The sequence below is a fragment of the Eptatretus burgeri genome, unplaced genomic scaffold (assembly GCF_056783735.1).
Source record: "Eptatretus burgeri isolate ZD-2024b unplaced genomic scaffold, Ebu_testis_v1 Ebu_testis_scaffold_3168, whole genome shotgun sequence".
Taxonomy (NCBI): domain Eukaryota; kingdom Metazoa; phylum Chordata; class Myxini; order Myxiniformes; family Myxinidae; genus Eptatretus; species Eptatretus burgeri.
The window spans coordinates 88,068-110,225 of NW_028225116.1; the positions used below are offsets into that span (position 1 = coordinate 88,068).

The window sequence follows — 22,158 nt, forward strand, 5'->3', positions numbered from 1 at the left end:
TTCGAAGAACTTTTACATTTCTGAATTGAGATATTGTAAACTTGAAGAAGTGTTATTGGGTTTGACTCGATCGAAGTCTGAAAAAGGGACCAGTCCAGAAAAATACGACACTCGCTCACTCACCTGCCGACACCGATCGATCGCGTAAGCTCACACCTGACTAAATAAATCCCAGGTGAGATTAAAAACATAACGATAGCGGTCTCCCCTCTGAGCCATCTGGTGTTGGGTTTGATTCCTGTCGAATAGTCTCTTACGAACAGGAGACGCACCTTTCTGTTCGTGCACGCGTCGTCGTGCCTCAATCGAAAGGGCTCCTGCTGTCGTGGAATTATACAAATGGAACCGTTGGAAAGCGAACAATGACAGCAGAAAGGAACCCCTTGAGACGGACGTGAGGGGAGCACACAAGATTTAACATAGTAATACTTCTCGAAGAAACAGAGGACACAAAAGGAGCGCACAAACAACAACCTTCACAGCCACAACAACTACGTGTTACAAAAGATCCTTCTTCGTGAGTTTTACTCCATTTTACATCCTCGTTGACACAGACGGAGACGCAATGTGCGTGTGTGTGGAGTAGAACGTGCTGCTGTTTGATTAAGGTCGTCAGTGAAGCAACGGGGAGACGAAGCTGGGAGGGATGGCCGAGCGATACTCATACTTGCCTCGACGCTGTGTTGTCTGAGTTGGAACTCCGACCCAGCTGCTATAAACTGCCATCCTGCTCTTTCACAGGCCGGGTCATCCATCAATGTGTCTCCCGTCCCTCGGATCGACGTCAAAATGTGCGTCACGTTTGCCGGCATCAGTTGGTGGACAGTAAAGACCGCACCGTGTGCTTCAGGAAGAATCGGACCCGAACCTACAGACGGAATCCCATGAGCGGTATAGCCGCACCCCCAGCCAATGATGCTACCCCGCAGCTTTGCGCCGCATACCAGAGAGATGCAAATCCCTGAATTTAGTGTCGGGTCAGAAATGGAACCCAGACCTGACACCGTTTCATCATTGAGTCGCACACCTTTGGAGTCGAGCATTGAGACCGCCATTGGATGGATCTGGTCGAGACTCTCAACACATCAAAGTGCCACACATCGCACGCGTCGTCTCTCATGACGATGCCAGAACCTCAAGCGCTCGCTCGATGTTGAACTCTTTGGAGTAGGTCTTCATTCCGGCATCAACCTCGGCTGAGTCGGCTCATGCTGTTCTCCGAGGCAGTGCACCGTGAAGTTGGCTCTTGATCGACCCACCGCCCGTCAACCGAGCAGTTCTCTCCGGGAGAGGAGACTCCAACCGCTTTGTGGTCCTCCGATTGCACACACCACTCACCACGGCGTACATCAAACGGGGCGCTCAGCCGCACTCACACGCAATACGGAAGCCTGAAACCTTCTCCGGACGATGATGCCGTCTGAATGGCAATGTCCGAGGACCGTTCTCAGATTCTGAGAAAATAACAGAGCCACGTACATTTATTCATTCATTCATTCATTCGTTTGTTTATTTATTATTGTTTGCCGAAGCCGAACGTTGGGAACTCGAGTTGTTGGGCTCCTTTCTGTTTGTTTGTTTGTTTGTGTGCAGGTTATCTCAAAAAGTTGTGGACGGATTCGGATGAAATTTTGTGGACAGGTTGGGTGTGTGATAAGGACGAACTGATTCGATTTTGGTGAAGATCCGGATCGAGATCTGGATATGATAATTATTTTTTTTTTTTTAAGTGATTCTTCACCATTGTGAGATTGGGCTCAAAAACGATTATATTAAGTCTTGGTGGTTCAGAAAACGCTCGAGAATAAAGTTACGGCTTTTAAATGCTTATGACTTCACTCTTGAGGAGTTTATGAGCGTATCATTGTGTGCACACTTGAATGGGCAGCCATTCCTCCCTCCGTGTCATCCCTCGACAACATGGAGTACGACAGTCGTCCATGGAGAATGCAATGAAATGGAGTGTGAAGACTTCATCATGGCTTGGATATGTAAGGAATGATGACGATGAACCCTGCGGTGACATTCCCGATGAGAGGACAGTACCGGAATTCATGGTGTTCCACCGGTGTGGTGCCCAACCTGTATCACCATGACAACACACCTTCCCACGCTGCTTCCATCAAGGACTCGTTTGATGATTCCATTTGGGTTTAAGGCAGCCCACAGTCCTGATGTTGACCTCATCGAGCCACCGTGACCTGGAGGTTTATCAACATCGAGCAGGAGATCTGAATGAACCAGCAGGTGAACTCCGAAACGTCTCACAAACCACCAGGAGAGATTAGATCAAGGATTTGGGTTGTGGTTTGAGTACAGGAAGGCCCCACATGTTATTATGTTATGTTCTACCTTTTTTTCAAGGTTATGCATTCTTGGACTTAGAAATATCACATCGGGAAGGGACGTGTGTTGCAAAGAAATTCTCGCTCTTGTTGTTCATGGTTTACGTCAACGATTTGGATAGTGGGGTTAAGAGTTGGCTTTCCAAATTTGCAGGTGACACAAAGCTTGGAAGTAAGGTCGACATTAGAGGAGGTAGTGATCAGATTCAGGAATGTCTGAATACTTTAATAGATTGGGTAAAACATTGGCAGATGTAGTTTAACATCAAGAAATGTAAGGTGCAGTGGACGAGGAAGAATCTTACAACGATGGAACAAACATGGATGTCACGGAAACTCCAAAATTGGACATTTAACAGTTCTTGAGCGAATGGAGTTGTTCCAAAGTTCTACCTGTGGTTCCAACCCCAGTACTGGCCTTAAGTGGCCACCCGAGACCAGCAAACGAGCACGTACTTCAACCTTTCTCCGGCCCGAGCTCAGACAAACCGAGAAAGGTCCTGCCGCCCGGAGGGTGTGAGTGCCCTCGAGTGATGAAAATATGGATCACATAATTGTTTTTATTGAGGATCAGAAGTTGAGTTTGCTCCACAAGGAGCGTTATTATCGGAGATAAACAGAAACAGCATGTTGGCATGGGAAACAAGAACGAAAAAACAAACAAGAGTCTGTGGTTGTGGTTGTCACAGGTTGAGTGCAGGAAGTGATGACAACAGCAAATGAAGAGGTGTAAGGAATGCTCCCCTCCATCTTCTACACACGTGCACCACGAGCCTTGAGGAGTGGTGTGTGGGATGACGTCGAAGCTTCACCTTTAACTTCGAATAAAAATTTCCGGTTAAGGGCGGTCTGGACGACAACGGTGGAAAGACGCCGGTGGTATGGTGGTTGTGGTACCTGTGGGAAAATTGGACAAATGTGGTTGTAAGTGCGAGGGAAGAAAAAACAGATGCACATGCTGAACAAACTCTCCCTGAGAGCTGCAGTTCACGGAGTCGATTGGGCAAACAGCACGACAAAGGATATCCAGGAAGTCCAACTCGAATGTGATGACAGAACAGCCATCCCACATGTCCTCCATTGTTAGATAGCACCACAAATACCACCACAGGCCCCAAATAATAACTACCGAGTTAACCACATTCATTGGGAACATAGTCTGGCCTTCCAAGGATATATCGACAAAAGACCGAAGTTGCATTAAACATTTAAGAGGACTGACTGCACGGGGTATCACCGGGATGCATCAAGTTGAGGTGAACTTTCACCTCAATCTGAGTTATCAAGGATGACCTCGGTCCAGATTTTTATGCAACGTTCGAAAGGGAGTTAAGCTACCACGTTTTGCGCTCAACAACTACCGTACTTCTGAGCCTGATCTCCCAACATAACTGACCTTGCTTTGCGCTCCACTTCCGGTTGGTACCCTTCTCCAGAGATATCTCGTCCGTTGCCCTCTTTCGCCAAGGCAGGGAGAGGTCCAGAGGGGAGTCCTGTCCTGGAAAGCTGTTGCCGGGAGTCGTTGCCGAAGCGGACTTTTCTGTGACACTCACGGTGGCTGCTTTTCGCCTCCGCCGGGATGTGGATGATCCAGGAACGCCGAAACCGTGACCAACTCCTCGATTGTCACGGTCACGAGATGTCTCCACGTTCGTCTTGTCTTCTGCCATTGCCATTCGATCGACACTTGGAACTCCAAACGCTCCGTGATGCTTGCCAGTCGACCCTCGGCCATCTTCGAACGACATTGAAGTTCTTTTAGCCCGGTGTTGACGATTCCAGTGCATGACCCTCTCACGAAGGACCGCTTTAAACTCCGCACTTTTCTTCCAGGACAGTCTTCTCAGGAACATCTCAGCCAAAGAAGTTGAAAGCTCCTCGCTGTTTCTTGGTGCCATCTTTCTTGGGCTTTTCTCCGGCGATTCGAGATCTGAGTTTGAGTGGGCAGGTGATCGATAGCTCATGGGACGTGGCGGCAAGCTCTTCAGGTAATATCGTTTGTTTTTCCAGGTGACATCTTTTCCCACCCCTGCCGCCATATTTCTGTGGCGGTTCCTCTCATTCACCGAAGGAAAAATCAAAAGGTCATTCGCCGAACTGTTTTTCAGTGATGGGTCGGTGGAGGGCTCGGTATCAGCCGGTGAGCTCTTACGGACAGTTCCGGGAAGATCTGCGGTCAACGCGTTTGATTCCTTCGGTGACATCTGCAGGTTAGTAAACAGTTTATTGAACTTCTTCTTTTTCTTCTTCTTATCCTTCTTTTCTCTTGAACACTTTGTTGGTTTTACACTTTTGAATTTTTTTTTCATTTTCTCCTCTCCATCCTTCTTTGCCTTCATCTTCACGATCGCCGACATTTCATTTTTCTTCTTTCTCTTCTCTCCTGACTTTTTCACCTGCGTGGAAGAAAAACAATGCACCCCCTTTGTTACATCACCGATTGTCTCTCTCGGTTACCTCGCAAGACTAAAGCAAATTACTCAACATATTGTTTCAAACAGTTCAGGCCTCAAAATAGCAAACTCTGCTGTCTATATCTTCTGCCACGGAGTTGGCGAGATGTCTAACCGGGGTGGGCGGGCGGGAGGCACCTGTTACCTCGTCCGTCCAACCGGCTCCTTGGGCAGTCACCCTCATATCAGGGATATCAACCACGCGCTCACAGTGGTGGTCTTTTGGTGGGAAGCTAATTCAGGTGGACAATCCCCTTTTTACGTTTATCCTCGGACAAAGGGAAATGTTTGGTTCGGTCTGTGTGTCAATGAGTGAGTGTGTGAGTCCGCACGCAGATTTACATGAACATAGATCGTTCATTCTCAGATCACCGTGTCGTACATCCGGCGGAGTCACATGTCGAGTTGGCGAGTCGAGCCCGTGGGCTGAGGTGCACTGCAAGGCCTACAGATTCGACAGGTGTGCCAGGGCAGCCTTCGGCACACGTATCAGGTAAAATGGAGTCTGTCGGAATGTGATACCGTGACAGAACAGTTCGAACATTCAATGCACGTCCTTATTGGCACAAATCATTCACCCTTAACCAATCATCAGTCTCGGCTAGATACATTTACACCTCTTCTCTGTTCCTCTTCGAGGCTCGTACTTCCGTCAGAACGTCGAGAATGTCACTGCCTCCATTGATCAGTGACAGGAGAACCCGGAGTGCCGGCTGTACTACATGACATCATCAGTTCCTCCACTGGCAGAGACAAGAACCGGAAATGCATTTTAATGCTCCACTGACGTCATCAGTGGCTCCATTGGGGTGAGAGGTGAACCCCGAGTGGATTCTATCCTCCATGACGTCATCAGTGCCTCCCACTGACGGAGAGACGATAACCCCGAGATTATTTAGACAGTCCAGGTTATCATGCAGGACAATATCATGGTTACAGTATTGTGCAGTGGACATTACGTGCCTGTGGAGCTCGAACCTCATCCGGTTGTTCGTTTTCATCATTAATCCGTGTTAGCTGGGAGTTCCTGGCGGTGATGCGATGGTAGGAATGATCCATGGCTGCGCACACAGGAATAACAAGGACATTAGATACAGGAGGGGGCCATTCGGTCCATCATGCCTGTGCTACACCAACTCCAGATTAAATAAATAAATCAAAACTAATTAATTTAATTTGCGGGGTGGGGAGTGATGATGAGAAAAGCGTGACACCCTCAGGGGTATCACCAGGGGGTTAAAATAAAAATGGTGTTTCTTCTTTTTTTGTGTTTTTTTTCTTTTAATTCTTGTTTTGTTGTTTTAATTCTCCATAATTCTCTCTCTCCCTCCCCTTCCCTCTCCCCTCTCTCTCTCCCTCCCCTCTCCAACCACCCCTTCCCTCTCCACCCCCCCTTCCCTCTCCGCTCTCTGCCCCTCTCTCTCCCTCCCCTTCCCTCTCCAACCACCCCTTCCCTCTCTGCTCTCTGCCCCTCTCTCTCCCTCCCCTTCCCTCTCCAACCACCCCTTCCCTCTCTGCTCTCTGCCCCTCTCTCTCTCCCTCCCCTTCCCACTCCACCCCCTTCCCTCTCCGCTCTCTCCCTCTCCCTCCCCTTCCCTCTCCGCCCCTCCCCCTCTCCCTCCCTCTCCGCGTCTCCCCTCTCTCTCCCTCCCCTTCCCTCTCCGCCCCTCCTCCTCTCTCCCTCCTCTTCCGTCTCTGCCCCCTACCCCTCTCTTCCTCCCCTTCCCTATCCGCCCCTCCCCTCTCCCTCCCTCTCCGCCCCTCCTCTTCTCTCCCTCCCCTTCCATCTCCACCCCCTCCCCTTCCCTCTCTGCTCTCTCCCTCCTCTTCCCTCTCTGCCCCCTACCCCTCTCTTCCTCTCCTTTCCTCTCTACCCCTACCCCCCTCTCTCTCTCTCCCTCTTTGAGATGGTGGTTATATATATATGTATGTGTGGGATTTGTTTCCAGACTTGTCTGGACGGTAGTTTGTCTCCGGATGTGTCCGGGCGGTGTTTCTGTCCGGACGGTGTTTTATTGTTATTCTTTGCAGAATCATTTTGATGAGACGGTATGAATCATAATTAACGCTCGACTGCACGTCTGCCTTCCCTTCCTCTCACCTCATTCTGCCTCCCCCCCCCTCCTCCTTCTTCCTCGCTCCACTACCCAGGGCTGGATTTTCCAATAGACCATTGGCCTAGTGCCCACCAGTAACTGGGGGCCCACCGGGGACTTGTGGGTTCTCTGATCGGCCAAGGAGTCGGCTAGTAGGCCCTATAGTAAAATGAATAAATTAAAATAAGGTATCGAAAAATATAACAATGAGGTCACGATATATATATTTTTTTGGGGGGGGGGCACTGATAAGGTTTGGCCTGGGGCCCACAAGCAAGTAAATCCGGCCCTGCCCCTCCACGCTCCCCTCCCTCCTCTCTCTTTCCCCCTCCACCTCCCCACTCTCTCTCCCCACATTTTTTCTTCCCCCCTCAGTATTACCTTCACCGAAACGACAGACGGTGTTTACTAGTAATTAATAAATTAACAACACCACGTGTTTTAGATTTTATTCAGTCCACGAGTTAATTTTAATGAATGCTCGTAAACTTCGCCCTCTTAATTAAACACATTATTTTTAACAACAATCTTTTGTAACAACAACAATAAACATTTTTTTTGCCCACAACGTACTTCGTTGAATGATTTTGTCCCCTCAGGACTGAAGTCCGCCAGTCCACGGCTTACCGCGCGTTCTTGTGAGAGCGCCACGCCTTTCCAATTAGGCCACGCCCCACGATGACGTCAACACGTAAAGTGACGCGGGACGTAAAATGAAACTCCCTTCGCTCCTCGAACATTGAAGGAACATCTGCGGTCATCGTTTGATATTTCTTCGAAGCCAAAGTCCTCAGAACGTGGTGACTCGTCTCCTTATTGTTCATCGGGAAACATTATTAACATTTCGAGGAATCTTTTCATCCTTTTTTTATGGGAAATAAATGATTATTTTACCGGACGTGTATCCATCCATCCAGTGAAGGCCGGATCTGTCGATCTGAACCAAAATCGAATCAGTTCGTCCTTGTCACACATCCGACCTGTCCGCCAAGTTTGGTCCGAATCCGTCCACAACTTATTGAGATATCCTGCTCACAGACAGACGGACAAACGGAGGTGAGAACACCTCCGTTACTCAACAGGTCAGTGGTCATGGCAGGTAAAGCAGGTAAACAAGGCCGTCACGGGCCGGCATGTCGATGGGAGCAGGCAAGACAGCCAACTTCGCCGTAATCTGTCCGAACCTGATGGATATCCCAACCTGATCCTCCCATCTGGTGGTGGGTGGGGGGGGGGTAGTTGTTGTGACGTAGAGCTAGAGGTTTTCCTTCCTCGGGTACCTGATACCCTCGCACCTGCTCCAGGTGGAGGAGGTCTTTACACGTCATCGATAATTAATTAATCCGTGCAGGGAATCTCGGATCGGCAAACGTACACCAGGCTCTTCGTCGTTTCATCGTTTAACTTATTAAGACTTTCAAACTCGATATCTGGTTCGATTCGATCTGCCGGTTGATGGTTACGATTGTCCCCGATGGAGATCGAGGCCGGAATAGTTATTGAAAGCTTCGATGGATTAACGGCTTTGTGTTCACTAACTCAACGAGTGTCTGAATCATTGGTTTAGACAAACTAAAGAAAAGTAACAAATCACCGGTAAGTTATTCCACCCTGACCTTTAATACCTATTTAAAACTGACTACTGCACCAAGGAATTGTGGGAAACGAAGGGGTCCTCCATACACGATGGTTGAATCAAGCCAGTATGTAATAAATAGATGTAGACCAATCAGGATTTCATACATGACGTCATCAGTGTAGGCTTCCCTCCCCTCGGGAACAATGTACATACAGTATGATGATGTGTACATACATATGGGGACTTATTACAGGGTAAAGGGTCGTGCGTTGTTGCTTCCTCTCTCTTGATCTCGGGCTCTCGGGTCGAAACGCGTCCGTGGATTGATTCCCTTCCCAAGAGGGTTCGGATGGGTTCATGGGGGGTATTAAAGTTGATGCGTCACGATGGGGGATGACACGAGGTGAGGGTACACCGCTTCCTTGAAGCCCTGGAGAGAAGAGTGAGAAGTCAATCAGGGCAGGTAATGCAGGTAAGAAAACAACAACAAGGCAGCAGCACTCCAACAAGGTGTAACCATTGTTGTTGAAACATCTCACCTGCGAGTCCAAACCATCGCACGTTCGAACTATTGAGTCTTCAGACCTCTTAGTGGTCGAATTACCTCCTCAAGATGCTTTCACAGGCAGACCCTGGCATTGGCTGGTATCTTTATAAAGAAGACCTTCGTTCCAGACCATCTCATCGGCCTTGCGGACCTCAACCCACTCTTGCAGGCACAACAGGTTGTTCTTTTCCAGGAAGAACACGAGACGTCCATTAACCGCCTTGTCCATTGATTTTACCAACAACAGAAACGAGAGCAATCCGTTGGTGGGAGCATGGGTTGTTGTGGGATCTTTTCCAACTTCAGGAACAGGAATGAGAACGGAAGAGTTTCCAATGCAGGGAAGATTTCCCAAAGACCAGACCTTGTTGAACGGTTCAAGGAACACGAGCATCACCCCCCTAATCATCCATGTGCTTGAACATCGAGTAGATTAAACGGTCGGGGACCAGGAGCACCATTCTTGGACCTCATGTGATCGCTTTTGCTGAAGTTTCCCAAAGTTAGAGGTCCAGATGGAGCGAGGAGCTCACAGGACGGGTGTCATCGAGGACGGCTTTGCGTCGTTTGGCGAATCGAAGCTCATTTTCTTTGAATTCCGAGTCATCATGTCGATGCGTCTCCAAGAAGGTTAGAAAGTGTTTTCCCAGGGTCGAAGTGTTTGTTCTGTGTTCAAACAGGATGGTTCCATCATGGCAGGCGAGCATGGGGATGGTTCTCCCTCCGTATTCACTACATGGCCAAAAGTATGTGGGAACCCCTTCCAATTGGTGGATTCGGCTATTTCATTGCCGACAGGTGTATACGATCAAGCACACAGACGTGCAATCTCCATAGACAATCATCGGCAGGAGAATGGGCCGAACTGAAGAGCTCAGTGACTTTCAACGTGGCTCCGTCATCGGATGCCACCTTTTCCAACAAGTCAGTTCCTCACATTTCTGCTCCGCTAGAGCTGCCCCGTCAACTGTAGGCGCTGTTATTGTAACGTGGAAACGTCTCAGAACAACAGCAGCTCAGCCGCGAAGTGGTGGGCCTCACAAGCTCACGGTGGATGAGTCGTGGGTGGATAACCAAGAACAAACCGATTGGATATTTGGGTTCAGGTCCGAATCCAGATCCAGCCAATCAGTGGGACACACGACCTGAACTGTTCATCCCGCCTGAGGTAACGCGCTCCACCGAGTGTCCTCGTCGTTCTACCTCGTGGTGACGATACCTGAATTCATGTCAAGGTGCAGAAACTCCACCAAGTGTCACTTGTAACGTTTTTATTAACGAATCATTTATTATTCACACAAATAAAAATACCTTTCACCACACAAGTCTCTTCTTCGTTGAGAAATTAAAAATGAAATCCGAAATCGAGAAAAGCTTTTCCACCGCCAGAGACACCAACTTCGACCGCATCACCGTTTCATTCTTGTGAGCGCCGGTGGAATATCCATCCGCGAAGGGAAAGTAAACAGATGAGGAGTGAAATGAAAGAAAAAAACCTCAGAGATCGAACGCAAAATGTATTTATTTACATGAACATCGCGTGAAGTAATAAACACACGTGAAGTACAAAACCACGTGAGCGCCGGATTCCTGTCTGCTGAGAAGTAGTGCTTCGCGGAGGGATACATACAGCGGAGAGTTCTCCTGAGGCACGTTCCTCATTTCGCGCCATTTTTCCTTTCGTGACCGCTAATCGTTGCTTGGCGCCGTGCTCATTGGCAACGTTTGTTTCTCCACAATGTGTTCCGCTCATGTCCCGAAAATTCCGCCCAAAACCCCGGAACCCTCGAACGAGGTACGTTGCTTGGTCTCTCGTCACCTCGACCACCGAAGGCGAAGGAGGTGAACTGTTTTCACCTCTTTCTGTCCGTCTGTGAGCGCGATATCTCAAAAAGTTGTGCACGGATTCGGACGAAATGGAATTGATTGGTCTCGGTCGAATTGACTGAGGTAAAATGGCGGGAAGAGCCGAGATGACGTCCAAGTTTGAGTGCTCGAGATCGACCAATCAGCGATCGCTTTGTTTGAAAATCGACCAATGGGATCGTCCGGTGTGTTCAACTGCTCGGGCCTCGTGTCGATGTATCTCTGACTGGATTTATATCTTGTGTTGTGATTTTTTTTTATCTGACATCGGACAACCTGATGTCTGCTCTGTGAACGTGTCTCAATCCTCCGATCCTTTTAGAAAGCGGTAAAATGTAATTATTTACACCGACATGACGGTTCTCCCTTGTGGTGTGCACGTCTGTCCACCATTTCGGACGAGGTTGAACCCATTGTACTTATTTCGCTTCAAACGTAAAACACTGATGTCGATTGTTCTTTTGAACAATCCCTTTCGGTGGTGACGTGGGTTCGATTTCCGACCTGACGATAAAACTGCCGCTCTCGTGATTTGTCATTGCAATGCGCTCACCTTCGGAGGGGCGTTAAGCCGGCCATCCCGTGTGTTATGTTTATAAAAATAAAATAATAGCGACAAGCGAGGTACCGGCGCTTCACACGGGACACTGTATCAATGCAGACCCCGCCCCCTCCCCTCACGTGCACAAGGCCGCCACAGGAGCCCCGCCCCCTCCCCTCACGTGCTCAAGGCCTCGACGAGCCCCGCCCCTCCCCTCACGTGCACAAGGCCCCGACAGGAGCCCCGCCCCCTCCCCTCACGTGCTCAAGGCCGCGACAGGAGCCCCGCCCCCTCTCCTCACATGCTCAAGGCCGCGACAGGAACCCCGCCCCCTCCCTTCACGTGCCCAATGCCGCGACAGGAGCCCCGCCCCCTCCCTTCACGTGCACAAGGCCGCGACAGGAGCCCCGCCCCCTCCCCTCACGTGCTCAAGGCCGCGACAAGAACCCCGCCCCCTCCCTCGCCCACAAGCATTCACTGTACACTGTACAGTCCTCAGTGTACCGTGCCTGCGAGATGCGCCGCAGCACCCACACGGGAAAAGCGCCGCACCTCGTGCCACGAAGCTGCATGTCAGAATGGACAGAGTCTCATGAGGTGAAGGTAATCCGATCACTCTAAGGGTTTCATGAGGGTAGAGCGACTGTGATATTCAGCACTCATTCCCTGAGGGCGGAGTGACTGATATTCAGCACTCATTCCCTGAGGGCCGAGTAACTGTGATGTTCAGAACTCATGCCCTGAGGGCAGAGTAACTGACATTCAGTGTTCACAGTCTCATGCCCTGAGGGCAGAGTGAGATTCATCAGTCAGACAAATGTTCGTGCCGAGCAGTGTTTGTTTCGTGCAACGTGCACAGCGAGAGTTAAAAAGACCCTTCCGAGGCCATTTTTCTCAAGACTGCACGGGGTGAAGTGGTCTCGGAACTCTCGAGTTTATACCTGCTCCATGTATCTGTTTATATCTGGCACGTCGTTTGCTCCAGTTGATATCGATCTCACCTGCTCCACGACTTGAATACCACCTCGAACGATTTATTTGTTTATTTTAATGTAAAATGCACACGTCCCATTTTTTAAAGGTGTGGTTGTCCTTGACGAGAACTTGTATACCTTTATTTATTTATTTCCCCCCTTGTGCCCTCACAGCGGAATGCAACCGCAATAAACCAAGAAGACTGGAAGAAGATCTGCATGTGGATCAATGAGATATCGAGCCCTCAGACCCGGGAGGACGCGCTGCACCAACTTAGCAAGAAGCGGGATTCGGTTCCTGACCTCGCACCCATGCTGTGGCACTCGTTCGGCACTGTAGCAGCTTTACTACAAGTACGGCATGCATTATTACATCACTCATGTTTTGTTTTTTTGCTCTAAGGTCTTCCCTCCATCCCTTACCCATCCCCCCAGCCCACCCATCATTGCCCCCTCACCCCCCAACCTTTTAACTTGTTTTGCCTGAGCCGACAGTCAAAAGTTCTCTTTCACACTCGCATCTTCGACGTCAAATAATTCCAATGGAATCAGGTGAAATGATTTCACACTTCACTTCCCTCTCAGATTCCGCACAATTGTTTTACCCAGAAAGCAACAGACAAAGAAAGTTTAACCTAATAATCACCAGCCATAACACTAACATTATGACTTGAAATTGGCCGATTACGCAACACTAATTATGGGCATGGTCGTCCCAGTTGCCTGGTTCGAATCCGGCGAGTCGTCTCAACGCGAACGGTAACGGTCAACCGTTTTGAAGACCTTGCCGGGTCACGCGTCCAATGACGCGAGATACCGTTAAGATTGGAGGCATCAGATCGGCCAAGCGTTACGCCGACTGGACACCACGCGTCTCAATGACAATCAGGCCGAGCGAGCCAAGGGTGCGTCTGGCACGCGTTCTGAAGAATCGCAGTGAATTTATCCCTCAACGGGCCTTTCCTTAATCACAAATGAGAATCACGACGACTAGAATCCACCACCGAGACCAGGTAAATTAAACACAAGAATTGTTCAGCTCTGGATTTTACCCTTTGACTCGTCAGCTTCATATATGGTTGCCATCTCACCTGTCCTTCAAAGTTCACAAACAAAGCAAATATAGATCGTGCTCGGAAACACAAAGCGAGAGTTGAAAAGACCCTTCCCACGTCCTTTTTCTCAAGACTGCATGAGGTGAGGTGTTCCGTGAACTCTCTTGTCGTTACCTCCGCCACCGAAGGTCGGTGGAGGTTGTTTTCATCCCTGTCTGTGAATCGGATATCTCAAAAAGTTGTGGACTGATTCGGACGAAACTTGGTGGACAAGGAGGTTGGATGTGTGACGACGACAAATTGATGAGCTTTTGGTGAAGGTCTGAGTCCGGATCCGGAAACAATTTTTTTTAACGATTCTTCACCATTGAGAGATAGGGCCAAAAACGATACGTAGCAAGATATTTGAAAAAGTTGTGGACGAGTTATGACAAAACTAGGTGGATGAGTTGGTGAGGTGACAAGAACAAGCCGATTCGATTTTGTTCCAGCTCCGAATTCAGATTCCACCTTTTTGTGGGTTCCACAACATAAACTGCTCACCCTGGCAGAGATACACACTCCACTGAGTGTCGTTCGAGTTAATGTCATGTGACCATGTTCACCTGCAGATATTATTTGTTTTTTGTTTGTTATTTGCGCAGATCTTACACCTTCCAAAAAAAATTAAATCTCGTTGGGAGTACACCACTTGGTTTGGAGTGATTCTCATTCGATTGCGTCATAATCATTGCCCCTAAATTGTTTTTTTTTCTCCATACCAGTGAAGTGGAACTCGTGGTCAACGCTGAAAATTGGAAGGAAGTATCTAAACTCGAGAAAGGTGGAATTGTTTGGTTCATTTGGCAACAGGAACAAGTTCATTCAAACATGTCCGACATTTATACTCACATTCCAGCTGTTTTACTTCAACTTGGGTCTTCTCTTCTTCCCCCCATCTCCGTTGTGTTACGTTCATGTCAATGTCAGAAGTATTCAAAAACGAGGATGCGAGGCTTCTTTTTCCTCCCCAACTGCATCTCAAAAATGGGGCGTGTCGATTGTACATTTAAATAAATAAACATGTAAATAGCGGAGATGGTAAACTGGTAAAGTGTGTAAAAATAAAATAAATAATTCAAGGTGGTATATTGGTTGCGGTGATGGTGAAGTCTCTATATATATATATATATATAATGGAGCAAGTGTATCTACGTCTCGCCTCGAACGGCACCTTTTGAAACATTTTTCCTTGTTGTTTGTATTCCTGTTAGAGCATAATAAAATAAATTGTATTCCTGTTAGCAGGACCCTGGCTCAGGTCATGGGCATAACCGCCATGGGGCAACGAACGATTTTTGTCATCGGACGATGACGTATGATATTCGCTTGTACAAATGCCACGGTGCAAGTGGTTTACTGATCCCTGCTGCTGACGGTGTATTTTAAGCCATTGTACTAAATATATTTGGCTCACTTCCTCCACGACACCCCCCCCTCCCACTCCCCGGTTGCTCTGAAAAGGAGCGAGTGTTTCTATTACATATATATCAATCATTTAAAGTTATGTGATGGTGGTGGAGGTAGGTGGTAAAGTGTATATGTACATAAATAATGGTTACCAAAAGTCCCGTAATATTATTTCCTGTAAAAAAAAAAATTATAAACACAGTCGGACCCTGACATTTGCGGTTCCACTACTTCCGGTTCATAAAATGTGACCTGCTTCTGCTTTTGCAGGCCTGTGCTTCGTGTATTCGCGGTTTTTCTGACCTGCTTCTAGATTTGCAGGCCTGTGCTTCGTGTATTCGCGGTTTTTCCAACCTTCTACATTCGCTGCTTTGCGTATTCGCGTTTTTTTGCGGACGTATTCGTGGCTTTTCACGGGATTTTTTGTGCTTTTACCTCTTGAAACCACCGGGAACTTATCCCCCTTTTCCCATTGAAACAATGCCCCGACATTTGCGGATTTGACATTTGCGGCATTTTTCTGGAAAGTTTCCCCCGCCAATGTCAGGGTCTGACTTTACAGTAATTGCCAAAATATAGAAATAAAATCATGTGTCCCATGACTTTTGTCTGCGATCCCAAAATCATTTTACTTGCTTCATGCCCAGATATTATTACGGACATGTGCTGAATATGAAGGAAATGTGTGGCGGAGGCTCATCAATGCATTGGCAATGTGTTTTGTAGGAGATCGTGAACGTCTACCCTTCGCTCAACCCTCCCACTCTGACCGCTCGTCTGTCGGCCCGTATTTGCAATGTCCTGTCATTGTTACAACGTATTGCCTCGCATCCGGAGACCAGGTCTGATCTATTGCACCTCCTCTCCCCTTTTTTATATTACTTGGGGGGGGGTGGTGGGAGTGGGAGGTTTGGCGGGGGGGGGAGATTTGTTTTTTGTTTGTTTTTTTTGTCATAAAAAAGGAGAATGGTCACAAGGTGATCAGCATTCCTCAGGTTAGGCATTTGTTAAACAGAAGGATGTTCCATGATGATGCGTTCGGCACCCCTGACTCCCGACAGGTGGATGTCCTCAAGAACTGGTACGGGTGACCCAGAAACCCTCAATTCATCCTGACAATCGACACCTTCACAAATTTGACCTCTTCGAGGAAACATTACAATTTACATTCAAATATATCTCAAATATACTTGTGATGTATTATTCACAAAAAATTGAAGTTTTTTAAATTCGATAATTGTCCCTCTTTCTAAATCCTTGGAATGGGAAAGCTTTCATTTGGAAGGTGATTTGTGTATCTTTTATTTTTTTTTCAGGGACGCATTTGTCTCCGCACAAATGCTCTTTTTTCTTTTTCCTTTCCTTCATACCACGAGCCAAACGAAACCCTTTGAGTACTTGCGTTTGTCAAGCTTAGGAGTCATTGGTAAGTTTCATGGACACATTGTTTTGCTCTCAACTCGGGTGATCTTCCGAATCGCTGGCGCCCCTCTGTCTTCCGGCCTCTCGCGCCCCTCTCTCTTCCGGCATCTTGCGCCCCTCTCTCTTCCGGCATCTTGCGCCCCTCTGTCTTCCCGCCTCGATGCTCTGCATTGTGAAAGTGCAGACATTAAAATGTGTTGACCAGGTTCACATCCAGGTAGACTTGTGTTATTTGTTTTCACTTTGAAAAACCCTGGAACATCAGTTTTCCTTGTTTTTTCTTTGGTTTTTTTTTTAATCTTAAAAACAACCTTTGATTGAGTGGTTCTGTTACATCACTGGGAGAGAGTTTCCAAAATTAATCAACATTGTTAGAGTGAGTGGATTGTTTTCCTTGTGCTGTTGTAAGTAAGCGATTATGGTACGTAGTATTAATCTTTGGTTGTCATGGAAATACTTTTGATTCCTGTGTTTAGGTGCTCTGGTAAAGAGAAATGCACGGAGTGTGATCATCTTCCTTATTGGCACAGAGGTCATCCCTCTTTGCTTGCGCATCATGGAATTTGATTGTGAACTTTCAAAAACGGTAGGTTCGTGCACGCCTCTTGATAAGGGGGAACATCGGTGTGATTTGTCATGTCAGGTACTCAGTGATGCTTCCTTAATGGTGTTTACTTCATGCTTGCTGTTCTTAACGATTTTGCTTTCGTTGTTTCAGCTCCATTATAATCGCTTATTAAAGAGCAGGTTGCGAGTCACCAAACATGTTCTGAAAATTTATCAATATGATTATATGTGCATTAAATAGTTCGATGCAAACTATTGTGGTTGCCTAACTATTGGGAAAATTAGTGAAATTTAACTCCGAAGTTGTTATTTCTCGAGGCTGTTGAAAAAAACAGCCACGTGCCCATATATGGATGGTGACGTCACGTTCTCCAAAACAAAGCGGCGCTCACTCGCTCATTGAAGAAGTGTCCAGTTGAGCGGGCCGTTCTTTCGCTTTTTTTGAGCTTGCAACTGTCTAGTGTCTATATTATCCTTTTTTATTTTGAATTATTGAAGAACAAAGTTATTTGGACATTTGTACATCATGCCTCATACGTGTGTCGTCATGTTTTGCGAAAATGGCTGGAAAACGGGTAATCGCTCCCACCAATTCCCGAAGGAATCAAACATTCACTGCAGTGGATAAGATTTGTACAAACAAAACGGGCGAATTAAAGAGGACCCTTTGGATAGACTTGTCATTTGTGGTGACAATTTCACAGCCGAGGATTACGAAGGCAACGCAATGAGTGAGCTCGGTTTCAAAACAACTGCTCAAGTGGGACTGAAGCGTGACGCAGTGCCCCACCATTCAGCCTTCTCCTCCTCCTCAGCTGGCTCCTGCTTCATCTTCTCACACGGTGTCACCTACGATTATTCGCAATTTAGTTTTAATGGCCAATTATTCAATTAGCGCCAACGTATTTTGCCTTTTCGCAATGTCATCGCAAGGAAAAACACAAAGAGAAGAGAAGAGAAAAAGAAAAGAAAAAAAAATGTACGTGCAAAAACAAAAAAAAACTGTTCTTTCGCTCTCGTAAACGACGACTGGATTGGGGCATTGTGTTTATCTATAAATGCGCATAAGAAATCGAGAGAAATTATTAGAGTACACTATCCGGAAGTCCGTACGTTGTGACCCGTAATGGGGAACGCGGCTGAGAATCTCTTCCCCATCGGCCACGCCCACGCAGCAACGTGTCCTGTCATTGGTTGGTAAATAAATGGCCATAACTTGGGAAGCACTCGTCCGATTAATATCAAACCTTGAAAAGGCACATCCACAGGGCCCCAGCAATATACCTGGCAAGTTTCAATTAGATCGGACCAGTGGTTGTTGAGAAACAGCGGTCACACACACACACACACACACACACACACACACACACACACACACACACACACACACACACACACACACACACACACACACACTGCTGTAATTATAGATCGATATGCCACAAGTCTCTTGAAAGTTTGGGTTTGTTCTTACTGTTCACTTTCGGTGGTGTCAAGCTCAGCTGTCAGAAAGACTTCAACGCCAAGACGACGGTGTATAATATATTTGGGTCCATTATTGATTCATTCTATTTCTGACTCTTGACTGACTAGAGGGTTGGTGGTGGTCGTATGGCAGCTTAGCTGCCGGGGTAGCTATCATTTCTTGAAGCGCGACTGTGTCGCTGATGCAGTGCCCCTCTACCAGTACACACACTGGAACTGGTACTCATTTCGCCGACCTCGGAAGGATGACAGGCTGAGTCAACCCCCTGGTGTATTAATTCAGCGTCCGACGGGGATTGAACTCAGGACCCGAGGATCCCAAGACACCACCCGAACCACTGAGCCAACACCAGGCTACTCGAGGGTTAAAATAAATTATTATCTCAAGTCACAGACGAATCAAATTTTACATTATTTTATGCATTGAACAAGAAAATGAAAATCTACAAACCAATCTGCCTGGTGGGGTCTGTCAGTGTGAAATGCCAGACAGTCAGTCCTGCCACTTGTACACGAAATTGGCCGTTTTCTGGCACTTGCAAGTGGCTCAAATTTATATGGCTCAGGGCCAGAAACTCCATAGTATAAATTCCCATCATCCTCCGACTCGTCCTCGACAATATCGGAATGAAAACACTCAAAACACAGAAAACGCTCGCCATTGTTCACACGCTGTTTCCGAATGTTCACGAAGTTTTCGGAGAACGTGACGTCATAGCATCTTCGGTAACTTCCGGACCGTTTTTCGATCACTGACAAAAGTTTTGACTGAAAAGTTAATTTTAGCATATTTTGAGTTTCAAATGTAAGGAAATAAATACCCAACGATTAATGTGTGCTTACAGCCTTCGAATCACGCGAAGTCATCAGCGACCCAAAACCTGCTCTTTAATCGATTTGTTTGAAGAAGCATGTCCATTGCAGGAGAATAAAGTAAACAGCATTACACACCAATCATTATAACAATCCTGATTAATAGGTATTTAATAATTAGCTTTCATACACATGGGAAAACAAATCGTTCATACACATGGTAAAACAGCAAAGACTTTCGAACAAGCCACCCCCAAATTTGTGGAATAAATTTGCAGAAAAAGAAAGTCTCTCAATCCATTGGCCCCTCATTCATTGTCCTCAAGCTTTGGCAGCCAGATCAGTTTAGCGAGAGGTCGAATATAGATAGCTCTTGCCACGAACTTGAATCCTGGCAGTTCGAGCACGGCCATCTGGACCCGGAAAGGTCTCCATGACCTTCCCAACTGGCCACTTGGCACGAGGCAACTTGGAATCGACGATTAGCTCCACATCATCAGTAGTCAACTCCTTGCTCTCCTTCTGCCACTTCTGCCGAAGCTGGAGACTTGGGAGGTGATACTTGATGAAGTTCGACCAAAAGTGATCGGCAAGGATCTGGCTGTGACGCCAGATCATTGGTTTTGGCGAAAATTGGTTCCTCTGTCCGAGAAGATCTCGTGAGGTTTCCCCCTGCGAGCGATGAAGCGACGAACGGACATCAGAAAGGAATCGGCATCGAGACCCTCCAGGAGGTCCAAATGTACACCGCGGGTGGTGAGGCACTTGAAGATTATACCGCAGCGCTTCTCTGTCCTTCTTCCAATTCTTTATGGTAAAAGGACCAAAGCAATCCACTCCGGTAGAGTAGAAGGCAGGATTGTGCAGTCGTAATCGTGCAGGTGGTAGATCCAGCCATTCTTGGCACCTCTGGGTTGGCGCGCCATTTCCGGCACGCTCGGCATTGATGTTGGTGTCGACGAACAGCCTCTCGACCACGTAAACCCCAGTACTTGAGACGTACTTCAGCGAGAATTCGCTCCGGACCACAGTGAAGCAGTTGGTCATCATATTCTCAAACGAGGAGCTTGGTTACTGGGTGATGAGGATCCAAAACAATTGGATGCACAGCATCTTGTTCAAGGACATCTGCCTCGAGGAATGTCGTCCGCAGGATTCTCCCTTGTGTTGACATAACGCCAATTCTGACCATCAGTAAGCGTCTGTATTTCAGCCACTCGGGTGCCAACAGACACCTTATAGCAACAGGAATCAGAGTGGAGCCAGTTGAGAACAGTCGTTGAATCACTCCACAAAGTCACCTGCTGCACAGTCAAGGTAAGCTCTTCGAGGAGTAGGTGGGCAAGCTGAGCTCCAGTGAGTGCAGCAGATAGCTCCAATCGTGGCATGGATAATAATTGACGCTTCGGAGCAATGGCCTATCCTCCGGCAGTGGACGCACTTGGTGGAACATAGCTTTTATGTCCCCAGAGATTGCAACGCTATGTTGCCTGAAGCGGAGTAGGACACCAAGTGAAGAAGGGCCCATCACAGGTCCAGGGATAAGGTGTTCATTGAGAACCATGCCTTTACACCGGAACGAACAGTTGAATGCCAATCGATACTTCCCATTGTGTCTGACTACCTGGTGAGGGACAAACCAGGATTCGTTTGAAGCATCAACTTCTGCATCACTCAATTTCTTCACATAACCTGAATCAACCAGTTTCTGTACCTGAAAGATGAAGAACGCCGTTCCTTTCTCTCTGATCTCTGGCCCTCACATGTGTAGAGGAGGCGGATGCCCATGTGCCGTCACCAAAGATGGTAGGTGTGGTGCCTGATGACACGGCAACATATCAGGATGGAAATTCGAAGCTTGGAATGGAGCGGTATTCGTGGATGGATGTGCCGGGGCACGTCCACCTACCGAGTGCCCTGTAGCCACCCCATGAGGAGGCAGGTTTGATGATTACACCATCAAGACATGGGGTTGGCTGCATTTGCTTTACATTCTCATTGAGTGATGTATTGTCATCCATCCTTAATTGGAGGAGTGGGTTGTAGGTCCTCGGCGGTGGCCATTGCCGGCTCTGGCCTCAGTAGCGGCTGCTGCGCTGACAACAGTTTGTTTGGTTGAACCGATGGAGTAAATGACGATTCGCCAATGCTGATGATGGCCGGGTCCGGTAATTTGGTCCCTGATTTGGACACAGCTGGGATGGGGGGTGACAGCGGCCATGGAAACTTTCATACACATGGCGAAACAGCAAACGCTTTCTAACATATTTATACGATGTATATATGCGGTGACTGATTTGGTTGCATGTTTTGTTTTGTCAGGTGGCAACGTTTATTTTACAAATGATTCTCCTGGATGACTTGGGCCTGCCGTACGTTTGCCAGACGTACGAACGCTTTGCACAAGTTGCCATGACTCTCGTAAGTTCGTGTTTAACTTTACTCAAAACTTGCTGCACGTATCGTGCGTCAAAGGAAGACCTACGGGCCGTGGTTCCGACATCCGTCATGATATATTTCTTCATCACCCAATTGAAACAACAGAATATTTAACTCACCTCTCCGCGATCGTGCCATCACCCACGTCACATAAACTTACTGAGTCTCTCTCTCTTTCAGTGGTGGGGTCCTCCTGGGTCTCCTTCCATGGAATCCCCTTACATTGAGTGGGCGACGGATGGTGCGAGTTGAAACTGTCGTACCTTGTGTTTGAAGGTCAGCCTGAATCTGTTTGGCAGTTCATGGAGGTGCTTTCTCCACCATTCGAACAATCCTTCGCTGCAATCTTCGATCAAGTTTTCCTCTTGCAGCCACGTCCAAAGAGGTTGGATATACTGGATCATTTTTAGCTCACTTGGAACGCAACTCCGCGGAGCTGATGGAATGGCGCGCCGTCCGTCCGTCCGTCCACAAATACAGTCGTGGCCAAAAATATTGGCACCTTTGTATTTGTTTTTTCAAACAAT

At 47.6% G+C, this 22,158-nt stretch overlaps 2 protein-coding genes across 16 annotated transcripts in view; one reads left to right on the plus strand and one right to left on the minus strand.

Moving 5' to 3' along the window:
• LOC147006520 (CCR4-NOT transcription complex subunit 9-like) overlaps window positions 1-22,158 on the plus strand; it is a 66,933-nt gene that overhangs the window by 37,750 nt on the left and 7,025 nt on the right. For 2 of the 15 annotated variants that reach the window (XM_085868638.1, XM_085868646.1), the window contains exons 1-7: window positions 10,872-11,071; window positions 12,576-12,755; window positions 15,632-15,747; window positions 15,921-15,992; window positions 16,222-16,331; window positions 16,804-16,913; window positions 21,515-21,613. In XM_085868638.1, the coding sequence (XP_085724764.1) occupies window positions 10,976-11,071; window positions 12,576-12,755; window positions 15,632-15,747; window positions 15,921-15,992; window positions 16,222-16,331; window positions 16,804-16,913; window positions 21,515-21,613 (783 nt within the window). In that variant the 5' untranslated portion in view covers window positions 10,872-10,975. The other 13 variants (XM_085868654.1, XM_085868653.1, XM_085868649.1 and 10 more) reach the window with 13 other exon arrangements.
• On the minus strand, window positions 2,892-7,541 carry LOC147006522 (uncharacterized). Its single transcript, XM_085868637.1, has 4 exons — window positions 7,522-7,541; window positions 5,762-5,859; window positions 3,742-4,741; window positions 2,892-3,242 (listed from the first exon to the last, which is right to left on the minus strand). The coding sequence occupies exons 2-4, from the start codon at window positions 5,855-5,857 to the stop codon at window positions 3,184-3,186; spliced, it is 1,155 nt and encodes a 384-aa protein (XP_085724763.1). The 5' UTR covers window positions 5,858-5,859; window positions 7,522-7,541; the 3' UTR covers window positions 2,892-3,183.